At 39.3% G+C, this 20,685-nt stretch overlaps 1 protein-coding gene and 1 non-coding gene across 5 annotated transcripts in view; one reads left to right on the top strand and one right to left on the bottom strand.

Moving 5' to 3' along the window:
• The window catches only part of ARNT (aryl hydrocarbon receptor nuclear translocator), a 64,781-nt gene that overhangs the window by 14,284 nt on the left and 29,812 nt on the right, over window positions 1-20,685 (top strand). For 3 of the 4 annotated variants that reach the window (XM_007460236.1, XM_007460235.1, XM_007460234.1), the window contains exons 1-2: window positions 10,982-11,091; window positions 14,968-15,012. In XM_007460236.1, coding sequence (XP_007460298.1) covers window positions 10,982-11,091; window positions 14,968-15,012 — 155 coding nt within the window. Of the gene's footprint in view, window positions 1-10,979; window positions 11,092-14,967; window positions 15,013-20,685 lie in introns of those variants that run through there. The other variant, XM_007460233.1, reaches the window with a different exon arrangement.
• Window positions 396-468, bottom strand: TRNAR-CCU (transfer RNA arginine (anticodon CCU)). The gene has a single exon. It is a non-coding gene; the product is annotated as a tRNA-Arg (tRNA).

The raw sequence follows: 20,685 nt of genomic DNA, 5'->3' as shown, positions 1-20,685 counted from the left end.
AAAAAAAAAAAAAAAAAAAAAAAAAAAAAGTAAATAAATAGGTTTATGAAAAAAAGAAAACACATCCAAAGTGGTTCATATTTTATACAAGGTAGGAATATGATGAATTATTGTTACCAACATTTCTTTTTGAACATTTTTTCATTATCTGTTCAACTTTTAATGCTTCCTTTATCATTTCTGTTTTCCTCATTCATGTTTTCAATGACTTAGTCTTATATTATTTCTCCTATTTCAGGAAAGGAAGTCACATTTAAAAGTAGCTATTTTTAAAATTATTTATTTATTTATTTGGCTGTGCTGGGTCTTAGTTGCAGCACACGGTATCTTCATTGCTGCGTGCAGGATCTTTTTTGCAGCATGTGGGATCTTTAGGTGCGGCATGTGGGATCTAGTTCCCTGACCAGGGATCGAACCTGGGCCCCCTGCATTAGGAGTGCGGAGTCTTAACCACTGGACCGTGAGGGAAGTCCCGAGAAGTAGCTTTTCTATAAATTTGGGAGACTGTGTTGACTGACTAAAATATTTACTGTTTTTCTGTAATTTCTGTCAAGTTATGATTTTAATAGAAGGTGCTTGAGTTCAGTGTACTAAGAATACTCCTTAACTGTGCTACACTTAACCTCACACTAAGTTCCTCTTCCATTTAAAAGGAGCTAATCTTAGTAAGTTAAATCCAGAGTATGTTAAAAGAATCATACATCATTATTATATTAGGTCCTCAGGCCTGTAGTGACAAATTACCGCAAACTAGAGGGCTTAAAACAACAGAAATTTATTCTCTTGCAGCTCTGGAGACTCAACGTCTGAAATGAAGATATTGGCTGGTTAGGTTCCCTCTTTTCTGGCTTGTAGACACATCACTCCAGTCTCTGTATCCAAATGTCTGTCTCATTACTTTTATAAAAACAGCAGTCATTGGATTTAGAGCCCATCCTAATTCAATATGATCTCCGTCTTCACTAATTATATCTTCAGAGACCCTATTTCCAAGTAAGGTCACATTCTGAGTCTCTGTGGACATGTATTTTTACACTCTTCAGCCCACTACAATTTATTGAGCAAGATGTATTCCAGGAACTCAAGGATCGGTCACCCTGAGAAAACCTATATACTTGGGTCATTAACAAACTAAAGGGGGAAAAATGATTGTATCAATAAATGCTTTATAAAAACATTTGTTTCTGATTTAAAAAAATCCATTCCTGGGCTTCCCTGGTGGCGCAGTGGTTCAGAGTCTGCCTGCCAATGCAGGGGACACGGGTTCGAGCCCTGGTCTGGGAGGATCCCACATGCCACGGAGCGGCTGGGCCTGTGAGCCACAATTACTGAGCCTGCGCGTCTGAAGCCTGTGCTCCACAACAACAGAGGCCGCAATAGTGAGAGGCCTGCGCACCGTGATGAAGAGTGGCCCCCACTTGCCACAACTGGAGAAAGCCCATGCACAGAAACGAAGACCCAACACAGCCATAAATAAATAAATAAATAAATACCAAAAAAAAAATCCATTCCTGATTTAAAGAAAAGAAGACTATTAAATCAGAATATGGGAATTTCTGGGTGGTCCAGTGGTTAAGACTTGGTGCTTTGCTGTCACTGCCGTGGGCCTAGGTTCAAACCCTGGTCAGGGAACTAAGATCCCACAAGCTGCATGGCATGGCCAAAAAACAAAAAGTGAATAAATAAAGAGATTCTTAACCTTTTGTATCACATGGACCCCTATGACTGGTGACATCTGTTGAACCCTTCTTCAACCTCATTGGGCATTGTGGGAATAAATGAGAGGCACACAAGTTGCCCAGCACAGTGCCTGGCACACAGTGAGGGCTTAGAAAAAAATTAGTTATTACTGATTATCCATGCACTCACTGTAAAGCCAAGGAGTAACACTTTTGCTTTGAGGCTTCAAAAGTTCTTATCACACTTTTTGTGTTGCATCCACTCTTAAATAAAAACCTCCTCTGGTCTGGGCCAAGTTGGAGACCCTGGTGAGGGGCAGAAAGACTTGCACATGGGAGGAAACTCTGGCGAGCTGGTGGGGCAGGTCCCTAGGCCCCCAGATCACCCTGGCGTGCAGCTTGCTCTCCCTGTTGAACCCATAGAATGTTGTTCAGAGTGTAAATAACACTACATAGTATTTTGAAAAATCAATTCTATTAAAAATATAGTTATCAAAATATAAAAATTACAAATTTGTAATACAAAAATTAGTGTTCTTTATTAACACAATAAATAAGATGTAGTGACAAGTCTAATAATTGCCATATTCTCAAAGTAGTATTGAATGTAACAGTAATTCTAGATATCTGTAATAACTGTCATGTGATATCTGATTTTATTGATGACAAAATCACAGATACTGCTAAAACTACTGTGTTATACTGTACTTTCATGATTGAAGGAAATGCTAAATTTCAGCTAGAGATTAATGAAAGTAAAGAAAGAAAATTGTTCTTCATCCAAGTTTACCAGTGGATTTTATCCATTGACCCACAGATTAAGAACCCTTGCAATAATGCAGTAAGAGAAGGAAACTAAATACTAGTGTAGGGCTTCCCTGGTGGCTGCCTGCCGATGCAGGGGACACGGGTTCGTGCCCCGGTCCGGGAAGATCCCACATGCCGAGGAGCGGCTGGGCCCGTGAGCCATGGCCGCTGAGCCTATGCGTCCGGAGCCTGTGCTCTGCAACGGGAGAGGCCACAACAGTGAGAGGCCCGCATACCGCAAAAAATAAATAAATAAAAAAATAAAATACTAGTGTAAATATTGAGTAAAGAAAGGTAAAATAATCATTCCTTGCAGATAATGTGATTGTATATTAAGAAAGTCCAATAGGGACTTCCCTGGTGGCACAGTGGTTAAGAATCCACCTGCCAGTGCAGGGGACACGGGTTCAAGCCCTGGTCTGGGAAAATCCCACATGCCGCGGAGCAACTAAGCCTGTGCACCACAACTACTGAGCCTGTGCTCTAGAGCCTGTGAGCCACAACTACTGAGCCCATGTGCCACAACTACTGAAGCCCGCATGCCTAGAGCCTGTGCTCCACAACAAGAGAAGCCACCGCAATGAGAAGCCCACACACCGCAATGAAGAGTAGCTCCTGCTCGACACAACTGGAGAAAGCCCGTGTGCAACGAAGACCCAACGCAGCCAAAAATAAATAAATAAATAAATAAATTTAAAAGTCCAGTAAACGAAATGCTTTTAGATAAGGTAATTTAGTAAAGTTATTTGAGTACAATATAAACACACTGAAGTCAATAACTTTCTCTTCTAGCAATAACCAGTTAGAAGTTGAAATGGCAAAGGTTTCATTCACAATAGTATTAAGAGCTCTAAAATACCTAAAAATAACATAACAAGAAGGATGTAAGACTTATGTGAAGAAAACTGTAAAATTTTATTAAAGGACATTAGGAAATGTCTGAATAATATTCCTGAATGATGAAATGCAATATTGTGCTACTGGTCCCTCAAAATTATCATATAAATTTAATGTAATTGAATTAACTTAAAGCGTTTTTTTTTTTTTTAATATTTATTTATGTATTTATTTGGCTGCATCAAGTCTTAGTTGCGGCATATGGGACCTTTTACTTGCGGCATGTGGGATTTAGTTCCCTGACCAGGGATGGAACCCAGGCCCCTTGCATTGGAAGGGCAGAGTCATAGCCACTGGACCACCAGGGAAGTCCCCAAGCATTTTTTTGTCATTAGAACTTTATATAGATTTTAAATTCAAAAGGAGGATGAAGTATATGACCTTAAAAGGTTTTTAAAACTTTTAAATTAAACTTTTTCTTTTGAGATGATTTTATATTCATATTCAGTTATGAGAAATAGTACAGAGATCCCCTACCCTTAGCCCAGTTTCTCCCAGTGGTTGTACCTTGCAAAACTATAGTGTAATATCATGACCAGGATATTGACATTGGTACAGTCAAGATACAGAATATTTCTATCATCGCAAGGGTCCCTTGTGGTGCCCTTTTAAAGCAACACCCACTTTCCTCATACTTACACCCCTCTCCTTAATCCCCAGCAGCTACTAACCTGTTTTCTATTTCTATAATTTTGTTATTTCAAGAATGTTCTATAAATGGAATTGTACAGTGTGTAGCCTTTTGCAGTCGGCTTTTTTCATTCACTGTGATACTCTGGAGACTCATCCAGGTTGCTGTTGTATCAGTAGTTCACTTCTTTTTGTTGCTGAGTAGGGGTATATATATCAGTTTAACCATCTACTTGTTGAAGGACATCTGGATTTTTTATCCAGTTTTTGGCTGTTACAAATAAAAGTGCTCTAAATATTTGTGTACAGGTTTTTGTATAAATTAAGTGTTCATTTTTCTGGGATATATACCCACAAGTGTAGTGCTGGATTGTATGTTAATTGCATGTTTAGTTTTTAAAGAAACTCCCATACTGTTTCCTGAAGTGACTGCACTATATTATATTCTCACCAGCAATGTGTGATCTTTTTCTCTATCCTTCCCAGCATTTGGTATTTATTATTATTATTTTTTAGCCATTATGATAGGTATGTAGTGCATCTTATTGTGGCTTTAATTTGCATTTCCCTCTTGGCTAATGACGTTGAACATCTTTTCATATGCTTATTTACCATTTGTGTATCTTCATTGGAAAAATGTCTCTTCAAGACTGTTTGCTTTTTTACTGTTGAGTTTTGAGAGTTCTTTTTATATTCTAGATACAAGTCCTTTGTCCTTTGTTGCAATGTTTTTCCCACTCTGTAACTTATCTTTTGATCCTCTCACAGTCTTTCACAGAGCAAGTTTTTCATTTCAGTGATGTCCAGTTTACCAGTTTTTTCCTTTCGTGGATCATGCTTATGGTACCAAGTCTGAGAATTCTTTGACTAGCCCCTAGATCCTGCAGATTTCCTCCTATTTTTTTAAAAAAATTATTTTTATTTTTGGCTGCGTAGGTCTTCATTGCTGCGCGTGGGCTTTCTCTAGTTCCGGCGAGCGGGGGCACTCTTCGTTGCCGTGCACGGGCTCTCTTGTTGCAGAGCACAGGCTCTAGGTGCACAGGCTTCAATAGTTGTGGCACGTGGACTCAGTAGTTGTGGCTCACGGGCTCTAGAGTGCAGGCTCAGTAGTTGTGGCACATGGGCTTAATTGCTCTGCGGCATGTGGGATCTTACCAGACCAGGGATCGAACCTGTGTCCCGTGCACTGGTAGGCGGATTTTTAACCACTGCACCACCAGGGAAGTCCATCTCCTGTGCTTTTTCTAAAAGTTACATAGTTTTACACTTTACATATAAGTCCATGATCCATTTTGATTAATTTTTGTATAAGGGGTCAAGGTTCATTTTTTTGCCTATGGATGTCTAGTTGCTCTAGCACCATTTGTTGAAAAGGCTATCTTTCCTCCATTGAATTGCTTTTGCACTTTTGTCAAAATCATTTGGGCATATTTGTGTGGGTCTGTTTCTGGGTTCCTTCGATCTAAGTGTCTGTCCCTTTGCCAGGGCCACACAGTCTTAATTGCTGTAGCTATATTAGAAGTCTTTCAGGTAGACTCTTTTCTCCCACTTTTTCTTTGTTTTAGCTATTATAGTTTCCTTACCTTCCTGTATAAATTTTAGAATGGTCATGTTTAATTTTTTATTTATTTTTATTTATTTTTTTGGTACACAGGCCTCTCACTGTTGTGGCCTCTCCCATTGTGGAGCACAGGCTCCAGACGTGCAGGCTCAGCGGCCATGGCTCACGGGGCCAGCCGCTATGTGGCATGTGGGATCTTCCCAGACCAGGGTACGAACCCGTGTCCCCTGCATCGGCAGGCGGACTCTCAACCACTGCGCCACCAGGGGAGCCCCATGTTTAATTTTTTAAAAAAATTTTTTAGTTAAAAACATTTTTTTAAGTACAATTAGTTGTTTTGTTTTTTTTACCATTAGTTTTTATTTATTTTTACTTTTGGCTGCGTTGGGTCTTCGTTGCTGTGTGTAGGCTTTCTCTAGTTGTGGCGAACAGGGGCTGCTGTTCATTGCAGTGCGCAGGCTTCTCTTTGTGGTGGTTTCTCTTGTTGTGGAGCACGGGCTCTAGGCATGTGGGCTTCAGTAGTTGAGGCACGTGGGCTCAGTAGTTGTGGCTTGCAGGCTTAGTTGCTCCGTGGCATGTGGGATCTTCCCAGTCCAGGGATCGAACCTGTGTCCCCTGCATTGGCAGATGGATTCTTAACCACTGTGTCACCAGGGAAGTCCCTAGAATGGTCATGTTTATATCTTCAAAAACATCTGGGTAGAATTTTGATAGGAATTGCATTAAACCTGTTTATCAGTTTGAAGAGAATTGACATCTTTTGTTGAGTCTTCCAATCAATGAACATGTTATGTCTCTCCATTTATTTAGGTCTTTGGTTCTTTGATCAGCATTCTTTCAGCATACAAATGTTGTGCCTGTTTGATAGATTTACACTGAAATATTTTTTTCTTTTTTGAAGTGGTTATGAATGGTTTTATATTTTAAATTTTGATGCCCATGTGTTAATTGCTAGTATGTAGAAACACAATTGATTTTTGTATATTTATTTTGTATACTGCAACTTTGTTGAATTCACTTATTTCTTCTAGGAAGGTTTTTTGTTTGTTTTGGTAGATTCCTTAGGATTTTCTGCAAAGACAATCATGTAATCTGCAAATGGGGACAGTTTTATTTTTTTCCTTTCTGATCTGTATGCCTTCTATTTCCTTTTCCTGCACTTTTGCACAGGCTAGAACTTCATACACTATGTTTAAATAAGTGATGAGAGTGAACATTTTTTCCTAGTTCCCAAATCTTAGGGAGAAAACATTGTCTTTCACCATTAAGTATAATATTAGCAGTAGTTTTTTTTTCTTTCTTTTTGTAGATACTTTTAGCAAGGTGAGGACGTTGCACTTTATTTTAATTTTTCTATGTTTTTATCAGAATGGGTATTGAATTTTAGCAAATACTTTTTATGCATAGGCTGATATGATCATGTTATTTTTCTTCTTAGCCAATTAATATGTTGATTGATTTTAAGTATTGAACCAGTTTACTTCCCTTGAATAAAACACATATGGCCACGTTGTATAGTTCTTTTGCTATTGCTAAATTCTGTTTGCTAAAATTGCTAAATTTTGTTTACTAATATTTTGTTAAGGATTTTTGCATGTATTTTCATGAGGAACATTGATCTCTAGTTTTTGTTTTGTTTTTCTACTGTCTTTGTCTGGTTTTTCTATCAGGGTAATACTAGCTTCAAAAGATGAATTGCTAAGTGTCCCCTTCCTCAAATAGTTTCTGGAGGAGATTGTGTAGCACTACTGTTAGTTCTTTAAATGTTTGGTAGCATTCTCCAGTGAAATCAGCTAGACTAGAATTTTTTTTTTTGAGAGTGCTTAAATTATGAATTCAGTTTTCTAATAGGTATGAGGCCATTCATATCAACTATTTTGTGTTTGGACAGTTGTTTTAGTTTGTATTTTTTAAGGAATTGATCCTTTAGGTCTAAGTTGTCAAATTTATGTGTGTAAGTTTTAATATTCCTAATTATCTCTTAGATTTCTTCAGGCTCTCTAGTGATATCCCTGTTTTTTTTTTTTTTTCCTGATTTTGGTAGTTTGTGTGTTGTTTGTCTTGCTAGAGGTTTGTCAATTTTATTGATCTCTTTAAAGAATTCTTTGTTTTATTTTTAAATTGTTATTCTGTTTTAAAATTTTATTATTTTGTGTTTTCCATTATTTCCTTCCTTTTGCTTGCTTTGGGTTTATTTATTTATTTATTTATCCTAGGTTCTTGAGGTGGACGTTTAGATGATTTATTTGACTTTTCCTGTTTTCTAATATAGCATTTTAATGACTATAGCTTCTGAGGTGTCCCGCAAATTTTACCATCTTGTAATTTCATTAAAATTTTTTTACAAATAAATTTATTTATTTATTTATTTATGGCTGTGTTGGGTCTTCATTGCTGTGCATGGGCTTTCTCTAGTTGCAGCGAGTGGGGGCTGTTCTTTGTTGTAGTGCATGAGCTTTTCATTGCAGTGGCTTCTCGTGTTGTGGAGCACGGGCTCTAGGCACAGGGGCTTCACTAGTTGTGGCACATGGTGGGCTCAGTAGTTGTGGCTTGTGGGCTGTAGAGCGCAGGCTCAGTAGTTGTGGTGCACGGGCTTAGTTGCTCCGCGGCATGTGGGATCTTCCCGGACCAGGGCTTGAACCTGTGTCCCCTGCATTGGCAGGCGGATTCTTAACCATTGCACTACCAGGGAAGTTCCTCACTTTAATTTTAGTTCACTGTACTTTTTATTCCCTTTGAGACTTCCTCTTTGATTATTTAGAAATGTGTTATTTAATGTCCAAGTGAATGGAGATTTTCCTGTTATCTTTCTGTTACTGATTTCTAAATAGTTTGATTCCACTGTGGTTGGAGAATCCAATCTATGATTATTTTATTTATTTATTTATTTTTTAAATTTTTGGCTGCACTGGGTCTTCCTGCATGCGGGCTCTTCATTGTGGGTTTCTCTCTAGTTGCGGGCTCAAGAGCATGTGGGCTCAGTAGTTGTGGCACGCAGGCTTCTCTCCAGTTGTGGTTCGCAGTTTTGGTTGCCCCGTGGCATGTGGGATCTTAGTTCCCCAACCAGGGATCGAACCCGCATCCCCTGCATTGGAAGGCGGATTCTTCACCACTGGACCACGAGGGAATTCCCGCAATTATTTTATACTTGTTGAGGTTTGATTAAAGGCCCAGGATATGGTCTATCTTGGTATATGTTTTGGGGACACTTGAAAAGAATGTATATCTGCTGTTGTTGGGTGTAGTGTTTTTATAAATGTTAATTGGACCTGTTGATTGAGGTATCATTGAGAACTTCTATATCTTTGCTAATTTTCTTTTTTTTCTTGTAAGTTCTCTTTAATACTTACTTATTTTATTTTTGGCTGCGTTGAGTCTTAGTTGAGGTATGCCGGATCTTTGTTGGCGGCATGCCGGATCCTCCCCTGCGGTGCGGACTCCTCGTTGTGGCGCGTGAGCTTCTCTGTAGTTGTGGCGCGTGGGTTGCAGAGCATGTGGGCTCTGTAGTTGTGGCGTGCGGGCTCCAGAGCGCGTGGGCTCTGTAGTTTGCAGCATACTGGCTCTCTAGTTGTGGCCCGCATGCTTAGAAGTTGCAGCGTGCAGGCTTAGTTGCCCCACAGCACGTGGGATCTTAGTTCCTTGACCAGGGATCAAACCTGCATCCTCTGCATTGGAAGGTGGATTCTTAACTCCTGGACCACCAGGGAAGTCCCTGTTTAGCTATTCTTTTAGGATAGGTCTGCTGGTGACAAATCCTCCTTAGTTTTCCATCATCAGAGAATGTGTTGATTTCCCACTCATCTCTTAAACTTTTTTTTTTAATTTTTAAAATTTTTAAAAATTTTATTTATTTATTTTTGGCTGAAGCAGAAGTAGTATATGACATTTAATAAGAAAATTTTGTAAAATAAATTAATGGAGAATGGAGGACTTTCCTATTAGATAATTCAAATGTACTATAAAGCTGTTGTCATTAAACGTGTTCAGTATTGACATAGGAGCTGGAAAATATATTAATACAGAATAAAAGTATAGAAAGAGATCAATTATTTGTAGACACCTAAATGTAAAGTAAAGTAAGTAAAGTAGTAAAGTAAAAGTAAAGTAGTAAAGGAGTCATTTCCGATAAGTGAGGAAAGGATGGATTACCCCATAAATGATATTAGAATAATTATCTAACCATGTATAAGAAAATAATCAGAGTCCTGCCTTATGCCAGGTAGGCATAAGTAGTAAATTCCAGATGGATTAAAAATCTAAATGTGAAACACAAAAGTATTATAAGAAAATATAGAAATAATCTCGAGGGTGGGGAGCTTTCCTAAGTAAGACAGAAATCCTGGAATTATTTAGGAAAACATTGATAAATTTTACAGCATAAAATTGTGAAATGTTATATATTTAAAGGCTAAGGTAGGTGATGAAAAAATATTTGTAATACATAACAGGCATATATTATCTTTTATATATTGATATCCTGTAATATCCTTTATATACTGATAGATCTTACAAATTCATTAGAAAAAGATATTCAGTTTAAAAATATTAAAGATATGAATAGTCAACTCATTGACTTCAGATGACTAATGTAAAAAGATACAAGAATTACAACAAATACTGTACCATTTTTACCTGTCAGGTTTGGTGAAATTAAAAAGTATAATATGCAGTCCTGGTGAGGGAAATAGGTACTCTCATATCCTGTTAGTGGGAGCAAAAATTGTAGCAGGCTTTCTGGAACATAATTAGCCATGACCAAATTTGCCTGTTTTTGATCAGAGATAGGTGTATATATTCTGAGGGAAAAAATAAATAAAATGAGCTCAACTTTAAAAAAACTACATTTATTTATTTGGCTGCACTGGGTCTTCATTACAGCACCCGGGATCTAGTTCCCTGGCCAGGGATCAAACCCGGGCCCCCTGCAGTGGGAGCACAGAGTCTGCTGGACCACCAGGGAAGTCCCTACTCTATATAATTTTTTTTGAGTATTGCAATTTAGGTGATTTTTTAAATTTTGGGTTTTTTTGTATTTTCCAAAAAAAATAAATCAGAGGAGCTAAGTTATATATATTTGTTGCATTAGTGAAATATGTAAACCAATTTGTGTGTGTGTTTTGGATTAATATTATGTCACTATTACCAGCTTTTAAAAGAGGGGGTCGCTCCCAGGTTGGGATGCTCCTCCCGGCTGCACGCGCCTCTGTCTCTGCATTCTCCCAGCGTAGGGAAATCTTTTCCCAGGGTAAGAATTCAAGAAAAGCAGTCTGTACATGAGCATTTGGGTTTTCTAGCAAACTCCTGAGATTTTATCCATAGCTTGAGCCTTTTTTCTAGCCAGTTTGATGATAATAATAAGCAAGAACAATCTTTTTAAAATCTGTATTTCTGTTTTTCTCTGACAGAAATGACATCAGATGTACCATCACTGGGTCCAGCCATTGCCTCTGGAAACCCTGGGCCTGGGATTCAAGGTGGAGGAGCCATTGTCCAGAGGGCTATTAAGCGGCGACCAGGGTGAGTTTGAGTGTACTATGTTACAAACGTCTCTCCTTTAAACCAGCCTGATTTTGTTAGTCGCTGAGTCATCTATTCCTAACCCTCTCACTTCTTCTGGCTGCTTACTACACTCCTATCAGATAACTTTCTTTAGTCCCTGGATTTTTCTTTGTATGGAATTGATGTCTTTATCTTAGTTTCTGACAAGCAGTTTTGTGTTGTTTTTTAAAACAAAAATCTCTAAGAGGTAAAGGACTCTGGCTAAGCCCAAAGATTTCACCATTGCTGAGAAAATTTCACTGCTTTCATTAATCTTTGTATCTGCATTCTCAAAATTTTTTTGGTAGGCCTTTTTTTTTTCTTGGCTGCATTGGGTCTTCGCTGCTGCACATGGGCTTTCTCTAGTTGCGGCAGGCAGGGGCTACTCTTAGTAGCAGTGCATGGGCTTCTCATTGCGGTGGCTTCTCTTGTTGCGGAGCACAGGCTGTAGGTGCGTAGGCATCAGTAGTTGCAGCCCACGGGCTTAATAGTCGCGGCGCGCGGGCTATAGGGCGCGCGGGCTTTAGTAGTTGTGGTGCTCAGGCTCTGTAGTGGTGGCTTGCGGGCCCTAGAGCGCAGTCTCAGTAGTTGTGGTGCACGGGCTTAGTTGCTCCATGGCATGTGGGATCTTCCCAGACCAGGGATCAAACCTATGTCCCCTGCATTGGCAGGTGGATTCTTAACTACTGTGCCACCAGGGAAGTCCCTGGTAGGCTTTTTACTTTTCTGAATTTAGAGAATGCTGAACTGTACAATATGTCTCCTTTAAGTTATTGATATGTTGCCTTGCTTGGAACCTAGAGTCCATTCAGTTCCAAAATTATTTATTAGATGCCTCATAAGTGTAAGTCATTGTGCCAATTGCTACTAGGATACAAAGGTAAATAAGGCACAGTCTTCGTCTTTTAGTTGCTTATGTTCTGAAAGGGATAATCATTACACGCATAAATATAATTCAAGATAGAATATGCCAGGTTTGTTAAGAAAGGAACAAATACACTGCTGTGTGTTTCAGTGTATGGGAATACCACCATTGGTTGGTAGAAATTGGGAAAGGCTTCAGAAAAGAGGTTGCTTTAGAAAGGCCTGGAAGAATGGGTAGTATTTTACCTACTTTTTAAAGTATTAAAGTATTGAATTTCTTTTTCTTTCTTTTGCTTTTAATAATTATGTAGCTAGTGTTATAACTAGTCTTTAAGTTTCCTCTTACCAGTAGTAATGAAAGAGTGATCCCTGGGTTAAGGTGTTAACATGAGTAACATATTAAGACTTGCTATGTCTCCAAGAGCTTTATACATTTTAACTCATTTACTGAGGTATCTGGTGAATAAGTAACTTACCCAAGGTTTTGAAGCTAGTAAGTGGAAGATCTATGATATGAACCTTGGGAGGTTAGCTTTTATTGTCTACTCTCTTAAACACAGTGTTATGGTTATATATAATAGCAAACAATTAGAAGCAGTATTATCAAAATTAGGGGATTGATTGAGAAATTTGTATTGAAAATATACAGCTACTAGAAGTGACAAATATGTATTAGTACAGAAAAATATTTACAGTATATTGAGAAAAGAGGTTACAGGGGCTTCCCTGGTGGCGCAGTGGTTAAGAATCCGCCTGCCAATGCAGGGGACACGGGTTCAAGCCGTGGTCCAGAAGATCCCACATACCACGGAGCAACTAAGCCTGTGTGCCACAACTACTGAGCCTGCTCTCTAGAGCCCACGAGCCACAACAGCTGAAGCCCGTGTGCCACAACTACTGAAGCCTGCGCGCCTAGAGCCTGTGCTCTGCAACAAGAGAAGCCACCACAATGAGAAGCCCTCACACCACAACAAAGAGTAGCCCCCGCTCACCACAACTAGAGAAAGGCACATAGCAACAGAAGACCCAACGCAGCCAATAAATAAATAAATAAATTAATTAATTAATGAATTATATTTTAAAAAAGAATAAAATTTAAAAAAAGGTTACAGTGTATGTAATATACCAACTCTATCAGAAAAATATATATAAATAACATGTGTACATAGCAAAAAAACTGAAAGGATACTCATCAGATGTATGGGTGATGGGATTATGGGTGATTTATTTTTTCTTTTGTTTTTAGTTATTTCTAGATTTTTCTGAAGTGTGTTTTATTGATAATCAGGAAAATATAGTAAAAGAAATATACATTTTTTAAAAGAAAGATTGGAAAATATAGAAAGAAGACTAAAAGAGCAATAATCCTACTACCCAAAGTTATCTCCCATCAGTTTTTTTTAGTGTAATTACTTCATTCTTTATTCTATATGTAGATTTCTTTAAATAGTTATAATCATATAATTATGTAGGTTTATATAGCCTGGTCTTTTCACCTAATTGTATGCAATAACCTTTTTTCTATATTGTTACATATGCTATAGAAACATAATTTAAAATACTTACATAGAGGGAATGTACTTAATTGCTATTTTGGGACATTTAAACTGTTTTGAAGATTTGCTGTTATATATAATGCTTAATGAATATCTTTTTATATAAATTTTTTTCTCTGAGTTATTTCTTTAGGATAGATTCTTAGAAATGGAGTTATTGGGTAAATAGGTAGACTTTGACAGATGATCTGGGGCTACAGAGAGGAAAAGGAATGGACACTTTCAGGGTTGATGCTATGTACTTCATATATAACCCATTTAGAGGCCCATACTATCAGGTTATCACACTAGTAGAGATGCCAAGATCATTGGGTTAAGGTGGTAACATGAGTAATGTTTTAGTTTAATGGAGTATAGAGATTAATAGGAGATTGGCCTATCTTGTTAACCTATAATCTTGCCTAATCCCTTGAAATGAAAGTCACCTCTGCTTTTACTAAACATTTAAGCTTATTGATTGTGCTCTCCATATGACCCTTTCTCATTCTCACTTGTATATTTTATTTGTCTAGGCAAAGAATCCCTTGAGGGCAAGTCTTTTGTTTTCACCTCATCTAGCACAGTATCCGGAATGTAGCATATATTACATGTTCATTAGGTGAATAAAGGAGAGAAACATTATTTAACAACCTTCGGAGAATTCCCTGTTGGTTCAGTGGTTAGAACTCCACGCTTTCACTGCTGAGGGCACGGGTTCAATCCTGGGTTCAGTCCCTTGGGAACTAAGATCCCACAAGCTGTGCAGCGCAGCCAAAAAACAACCAACCAACCAACTAGCCAACCTCCAGAGGTCTTAAAATCACTCCCTATGGAACATCACTGTTTTGAGAGATGTTTCAGAGAGCTTAACATAGCCTAAAGCAGACTATAGAAATGAAAAACGGTCCTGAATTATTCATATTAATTTTTTCTTGTCTTTTTGAGTTGATCCTGCTCCTTTTGTAGAGGTTGTACTGTGATGTAAAACTTTGGCAAAGGTGGATTGCTACCCTAGGAAAATGAAAGGTAGCAATAGGTATTCCTTTTTTTTTTTTTTCTTTTTGCGGTACCCGGGCCTCTCACTGTCGTGGCCTCTCTCGTTGCGGAGCATAGCCTCCGGACGCGCAGGCTCAGCGGCCATGGCTCACAGGCCTAGCCGCTCTGCTGCATGTGGGATCTTCCCGGCCCGGGGCATGAACCCATGCCCCCTGCATTGGCAGGCGGACTCTCAACCACTGCGCCACCAGGGAAGCCCTGCTATTCCTTTTTGATTGGCCAGTTTCTTTGCCCAGTCTGGTACAACAGGAAGAGGTAATATACCTTTACTTATTCCACTTCCTCTTTTCCTTCGTCCATCTGAGTGGGTGTCCAGATAGCTTGTGGATTTAGAATTTTAATTTTTTTAATGTTCTGCATTTTCAGTAGGCTTATAATATTTTTTGTTGGCTTTCCCCAGATTGGATTTTGATGATGATGGAGAAGGGAACAGTAAATTTTTGAGGTAAGATCTTTAAAAACTTTGTCTAGATTTCTGATATTAAAAATTATTTCATTATCTTTATATTTCTGACTCATAATATTTTTGTCTTTAGGCCTAAGGAGAGTGATTCATCCTAAAACTAAAGTTACCTATTACATTATACCCCATAAAATTTTCAAGCATTCTGGTAATAGCTCCAGAGGAAAGAGCTCAATGAGGGGAGAGCAGAGAATTTACAAGACCCTCTGTGTCAGTTATCTATTGTTGTGTGGCTTAAAAAGAACAATGATTTATTATTTCTCACAATTTTGTGGATTGGTTAGATGGTTATTCTGCTGATCTTGCCTAGACTCACTCATAAGACTGCATTCAGCTGCCTTGTCAGCTGGGAACTGGACTCAGCTGATAAGGCTGGGTATCTGTTTCTTTGTGGTCTTTTATCCTTAAGGAGGGCAGACTGAGTGTCTTTACATGGTGATGGCTGCAATCCAAAGGGCAGGTCCTAGTCTAAATGCTTATCAAGGTATTGCTTTGGATTGACATTTGCTGTTGTTCCATTGGCTAAAGCAAGTCATATGTCCGAGTCCTGATTCAGTACAGGATGGCGCTATACCAGGTAGTGAATACTGCAAGGTGTAATTAGTTTCGGGGTCATTAATGTACTAATCTTTCATGCCCTCTAGTACTCATTGACTTCTCCTACAAGGCAGGAATTGGAATTTGTATCTTTGAGTAGTGAATCTTCTGGAGAACTGAAGATGGACTTTTCAGTATATTGATGAAGGAGTTCTTTCAGAAAAGGGAAATTTTTATTTTTGCTTAAGACCAGTTACTTGGCTTTGTTTTTAAGTAAGGAAAGCAATAAGAGTCAAAGAATGGAAGATAACCTTGACTGCAGCCTGCCTTTTTTCTTTTCAAATTTGAAAATATTACCTAGGTAGTGTCTACGTTGTAGAATAACAAATATTTGAGAAATAAATAAAGGAGCCCTAGTTTTTAAACAATTTATTTTATTATGTGAGTGCCCAGGCTTCATTATTTGTTTGTTTTGTTAACTAAGTTCTTAAAAGAAATATAAACATTATATTGCAAAATTTTTAAACAGTGCAGAGTTATATGTAATGAAAGTACATCTTCCCTCACTTCAGACCTTCAGAATCCTTCCCCTTAGACAATTATAGTTTCCAGTTTATCAAGTATCCTTCCAGAAATATTCAGTGCATATGTAAGTGTATTTAAATGCACATATATGTGTGTGCACATACACACACTCATTGTCTCCTCAGTTTTTGTTTTTACACAGAGGATGCCCATATTGTAAATTGCTTGCCACTGTTTAGTTTTATAATGCTTAGTTTAGTCAGTTACATCTATCTATGTATCTTTTTTTATTATTGTTGTTGTTTTTGCAATGTTTAAAGTGAAAGCTTGTGTTTCTAGCTACTGCCTAGTCATGGAACACTGCCATATATTCTTGAAAACAACAACCATGACTTGGCCACCATAAAGAGATAGTTGCAAAATATTGGAGAAAGCAGTTCTCCAAGAGAGCTCTTTAGACTTAATGAGTGTCAACAAATATGAAAAGGGGTAGAGATTTCAAATTCTGTTCAAGAATAGACTTTTTTCATACAGTTCCATTAGGAATTCCTCCAATTAGGAATCCCTGATTATAATGATAAATACTGTTAGTGGAACTGTGTTGTGCATATGAATGAGATAGAGGTAACCACTAGTCTTATTTATACCTATCAGTTAGCTCTATCCCTGAGTCATTTCTTCCATTTCCACAAAATCTGGTAGTCACAAACTATATGCAAATTTAAAAAGGTTTATTTGTCTTTCTCCCAACCATAAGAAAAGGTTTTCATAATTCATGTTACCAAGTAGGTCATTATGCCCAAGTGAGGCATCACCAATTTTTTTTATTTGACCATTGGTACTTTTTTTTTTGGCCTCACGGCTTGTGGGATCTTAGTTCCCCAACCAGGGATCGAACCCATGTCTCCTGCAGTGGAAGCGTGGAGTCCTAACCATTGGACCACCAGGGAATTCCCAATACATTTTTTTTTTTTTTTTTTTAAATTGGAATTCTCCACTTTGGTCAATGAGTGAAAGTCTTATTTGCATTGTATCTGTAAATCAATATTAAATCTCCTTGGTGGATGAAAGCTGTAATTTATTACTCTTTTCATCACTTTGTTCAAGTGTCATTTTTTTAAAAAATTTATTTTTAAAATTTATTTATTTTTGGCTGCATTGGGTCTTCATTGCTGTGTGTGGGCTTTCTCTAGTTGCAGCAGGCGGGGTCTACTCTTCATTGTGGTGCGCATGCTTCTCATTGCAGTGGCTTCTCTTGTTGCAGAGCACAGACAACAGAGATATAGGCCATATATAATGCTATAGGCGTGCAGGCTTCAGTAGTTGTGGCACACGGGCTCTACTAACTAACTAACTACTGATAGTTGTGGCTCATGGGCTCTAGAGTGCGGGCTCAGTAGTTGTGGCGCACAGGCTTAGTTGCTCTGCAGCATGTGAGATCTTCTGGGACCAGGGCTTGAACCCGTGTCCCCTGTGTTGGCAGGTGGATTCTTAACCACTGTGCAACCAGTGAAGTCCCAAGTGTCATTTTGTTACATTCTCCAGACAGCATCTATAAAATAATTTTTTTTTTTTTAAACAGAAGAAACTTATTTTCTTATAGTTCTAGAGGCTGGAAGTCTGGGGTCAAGGTGCCAGTGTGGTTGGGCTCTGGTGAGAGCTCTCTTCTTGGCTTGCAGATGGTTGCTTTCTTGTTGTGTCCTCACACAACAGAGAAGGAGAAAGAGAAAGAGGAAGAGGAAGAGGAGTAAGAGAGAAAAAGAGAGAGAGAGAGAGAGAGAGAGAGAGAGGGAGAGGGAGACTATAAAATAATTTTTAAGAATATAAAGGCTGGGCTTCCCTGGTGGCGCAGTGCTTGAGGGTCCGCCTGCCGATGCGGGGGACGCGGGTTCGTGCCCCGTTTCGGGAGGATCCCGCGTGCCGCGGAGCGGCTGGGCCCGTGAGCCGTGGCCGCTGGGCCTGCGCGTCCGGAGCCTGTGCTCCGCAGATGGGAGAGGCCACGACAGTGAGAGGCCCGCATAACGCAAGAAAAAAAAAAAAAAAAAAAAAAAAAAAAAAAAAAAAAAAAAGATGCACTAGGCTTAGGAAAATTGAAATCAAAAAGACAGAGCCACCCCAAAGTTTGGTGCTGCCCTCTTTACGAGAACCTCGTCCATGGTACAAGATAAATATCCACGACAGCAAAAAATGGGTCAACAAGTGGTGGCACTTACGTGCAATGGAATATCACTCTGCAATGAAATCAATGTCATCAGGCCCATAGCAGCATAATGAGTGGATACCGGTACGATGATTCTAAGTGAAATAAGTCACACAGAAAAAGAAACATCATAAGATATCAATAATACAGGGAATGTAAACTTGGCTACACATGGAGTGAATTACAAAACAGAAGAGAGTCTCTCATTTAGAAAACAAACATATGCTTGAAGAGGGGAAAGCTGAATGGGGGTGCTGCATAAATAAGAGATTGAAATCAGCACAGATACCGTTCCAGAAACCAAATATTTAATACACAAGAGCTACTCCTTGCTCCACGAAGTGGACTCAACACCCCATATTCAACGCATAGGAATAGACCTGACTGGTAGGAATCTTAAAACCTATGTATTTATATGTCTCCGTAAGAGAATCAAGCGTGTGTAGAGAGACATAAACGCAGCACTGAAAATCAGCCAAATCCCTGTATAAAAATAAATTTCAAAACCAAATCACAATGACAGTGAAATAGAGAGACATTCTTACATAATTCCTTCAAGACTCGTGATGAAACCTGGATTTACCACATCTACACCCACAGCTATGTGAGACATAAGGCTGGACACTAGAGGCTGATATGAATGGTGAGGTTTAGAGAGCAAAGGCAGCCCCTTTGAATTCATACTGTGTGGTACCCATTCCATGGGTCCCAACTCCCCAGGTTTTAGGGATTCTTCCTTCCGCTAAGACATGCATGGGAAACCCAGAGTATGGTCCAACGTGCGATTGGGCAACGTTCCTGAAATGCATCTCAGTTTACATGCCCTGGAACTCGTGTTGGCCGTTCAAGACGCTTTCCTGACACTCTCCACACTTGCAGAGTCAGTGCCTTTAACCCCCTGTTTGGTACACTTTGCAGTTTCTGCGGAAGATGGACAGGAATGGGGAGAACCAACGAGAGAAAAAAAAAAAAAAAAAAAAAAAAAAAAAAAAAAAAAAGAATATAAAGGCTTTGAAATTCTAGGTACAATATCAGAGTTGCTAGTATCTAGAATAATGCTCCTCAAATTCAAACAAATGCATGTACAAATCCACCAGGGGTTCTTGATAAGATAGAGATTATAATTCATTAGGTCTGTGGTAGTACCCAAGATTCTGCATTCTAAAAGATTCCTAAGTGATGCTGCTGCTTCTTGTCCACTGATCACACTTTGAGTAGCAAATATCTGGAAGATTCATTCTTAAGATTCAAAATTAACATGAAAGGACTTCCCTGGTAGTGCAGTGGTTAAGAATCTACCTGCCAATGCAGGGGACATGGGTTCGAGCCCTGGTCCAGGAAAATTCCACATGCTGCAGAGCAACTAAGCCTGTGCGCTGCAGCTACTGAGCCCATGTGCCACAACTACTGAAGCCTGCGTGCTTAGAGCCCGTGCTCCGCGACAAGAGAAGCCACCGCAGTGAAAAGCCCACACACTGCAACAAAAAGTAGCCCCTGCTTGCCACAACTAGAGAAAGCCTGTGCACAGCAACGAAGACCCAACACAGCCAAAAGTAAATTAAAACAAACAAACAAACAAAATTAATATGTAAATGATAGGTCTCTTTTTTCAGCTTAGATCACTGTTTTCATTAAAAGTTTGTAGCGGGCTTCCCTGGTGGTGCAGTGGTTGAGAGTCTGCCTGCCAATGCAGGGGACACGGGTTCGTGCCTCGGTCCGGGAAGATCCCACATGCCGCGGAGCGGCTGGGCCCATGAGCCATGCCCGCTGAGCCTGCGCGACCGGAGCCTGTGCTCCGCAACAGGAGAGGCCACAACAGCGAGAGCCCCACGTACCGCAAAAAAAAAAAAAAAGTTTGTAGCATCTGATTTATAGTATATTTTGTGTCTTAGAAACCAATTGTCTTTGAGCCCAAATTCCACCATACCTCCATGTTTGCCCGTTCTACTTCTGCTTTCCAGTTATTTTCAAAATTTTGAAAATTCTTGGGGTCAAATTAGTTGAGCATTTATAGCCTGTGAAGGAGCAATATAAATTCTGGCTGTAATTAATTAATTTATTTATGGCTGCGTGGGGTCTTCGTGGCTGCTTGCGGGCTTTTCTCTAGTTGCGGCGAGCGGGGGCTACTCTTCGTTGCAGTGCGTGGGCTTCTCATTGAGGTGGCTTCTCTTGTTGCGGAGCACGGGCTCTAGGCATGTGGGCTTCAGTAGTTGTGGCTCACAGGCTCTAGAGCGCAGGCTCAGTAGTTGTGGCGCACAGGCTTAGTTGCTCCACGGCATGTGGGATCGTCCCGGACCACAGCTCGAACCCGTGTCCCCTGCATTGGCAGGCGGATTCTCAACCACTGTGCCACCAGGGAAGCCCTGGCTGTAATTTAATAACTGGTTTAACTG

The sequence above is a fragment of the Lipotes vexillifer genome, unplaced genomic scaffold (genome assembly GCF_000442215.2).
Source record: "Lipotes vexillifer unplaced genomic scaffold, Lipotes_vexillifer_v1.1 scaffold209, whole genome shotgun sequence".
In the NCBI taxonomy this organism is placed as follows: Eukaryota; Metazoa; Chordata; class Mammalia; order Artiodactyla; family Lipotidae; genus Lipotes; species Lipotes vexillifer.
Note: the sequence above shows the minus strand (reverse complement) of the source record. Positions and strands in the feature narration are given on the sequence as shown.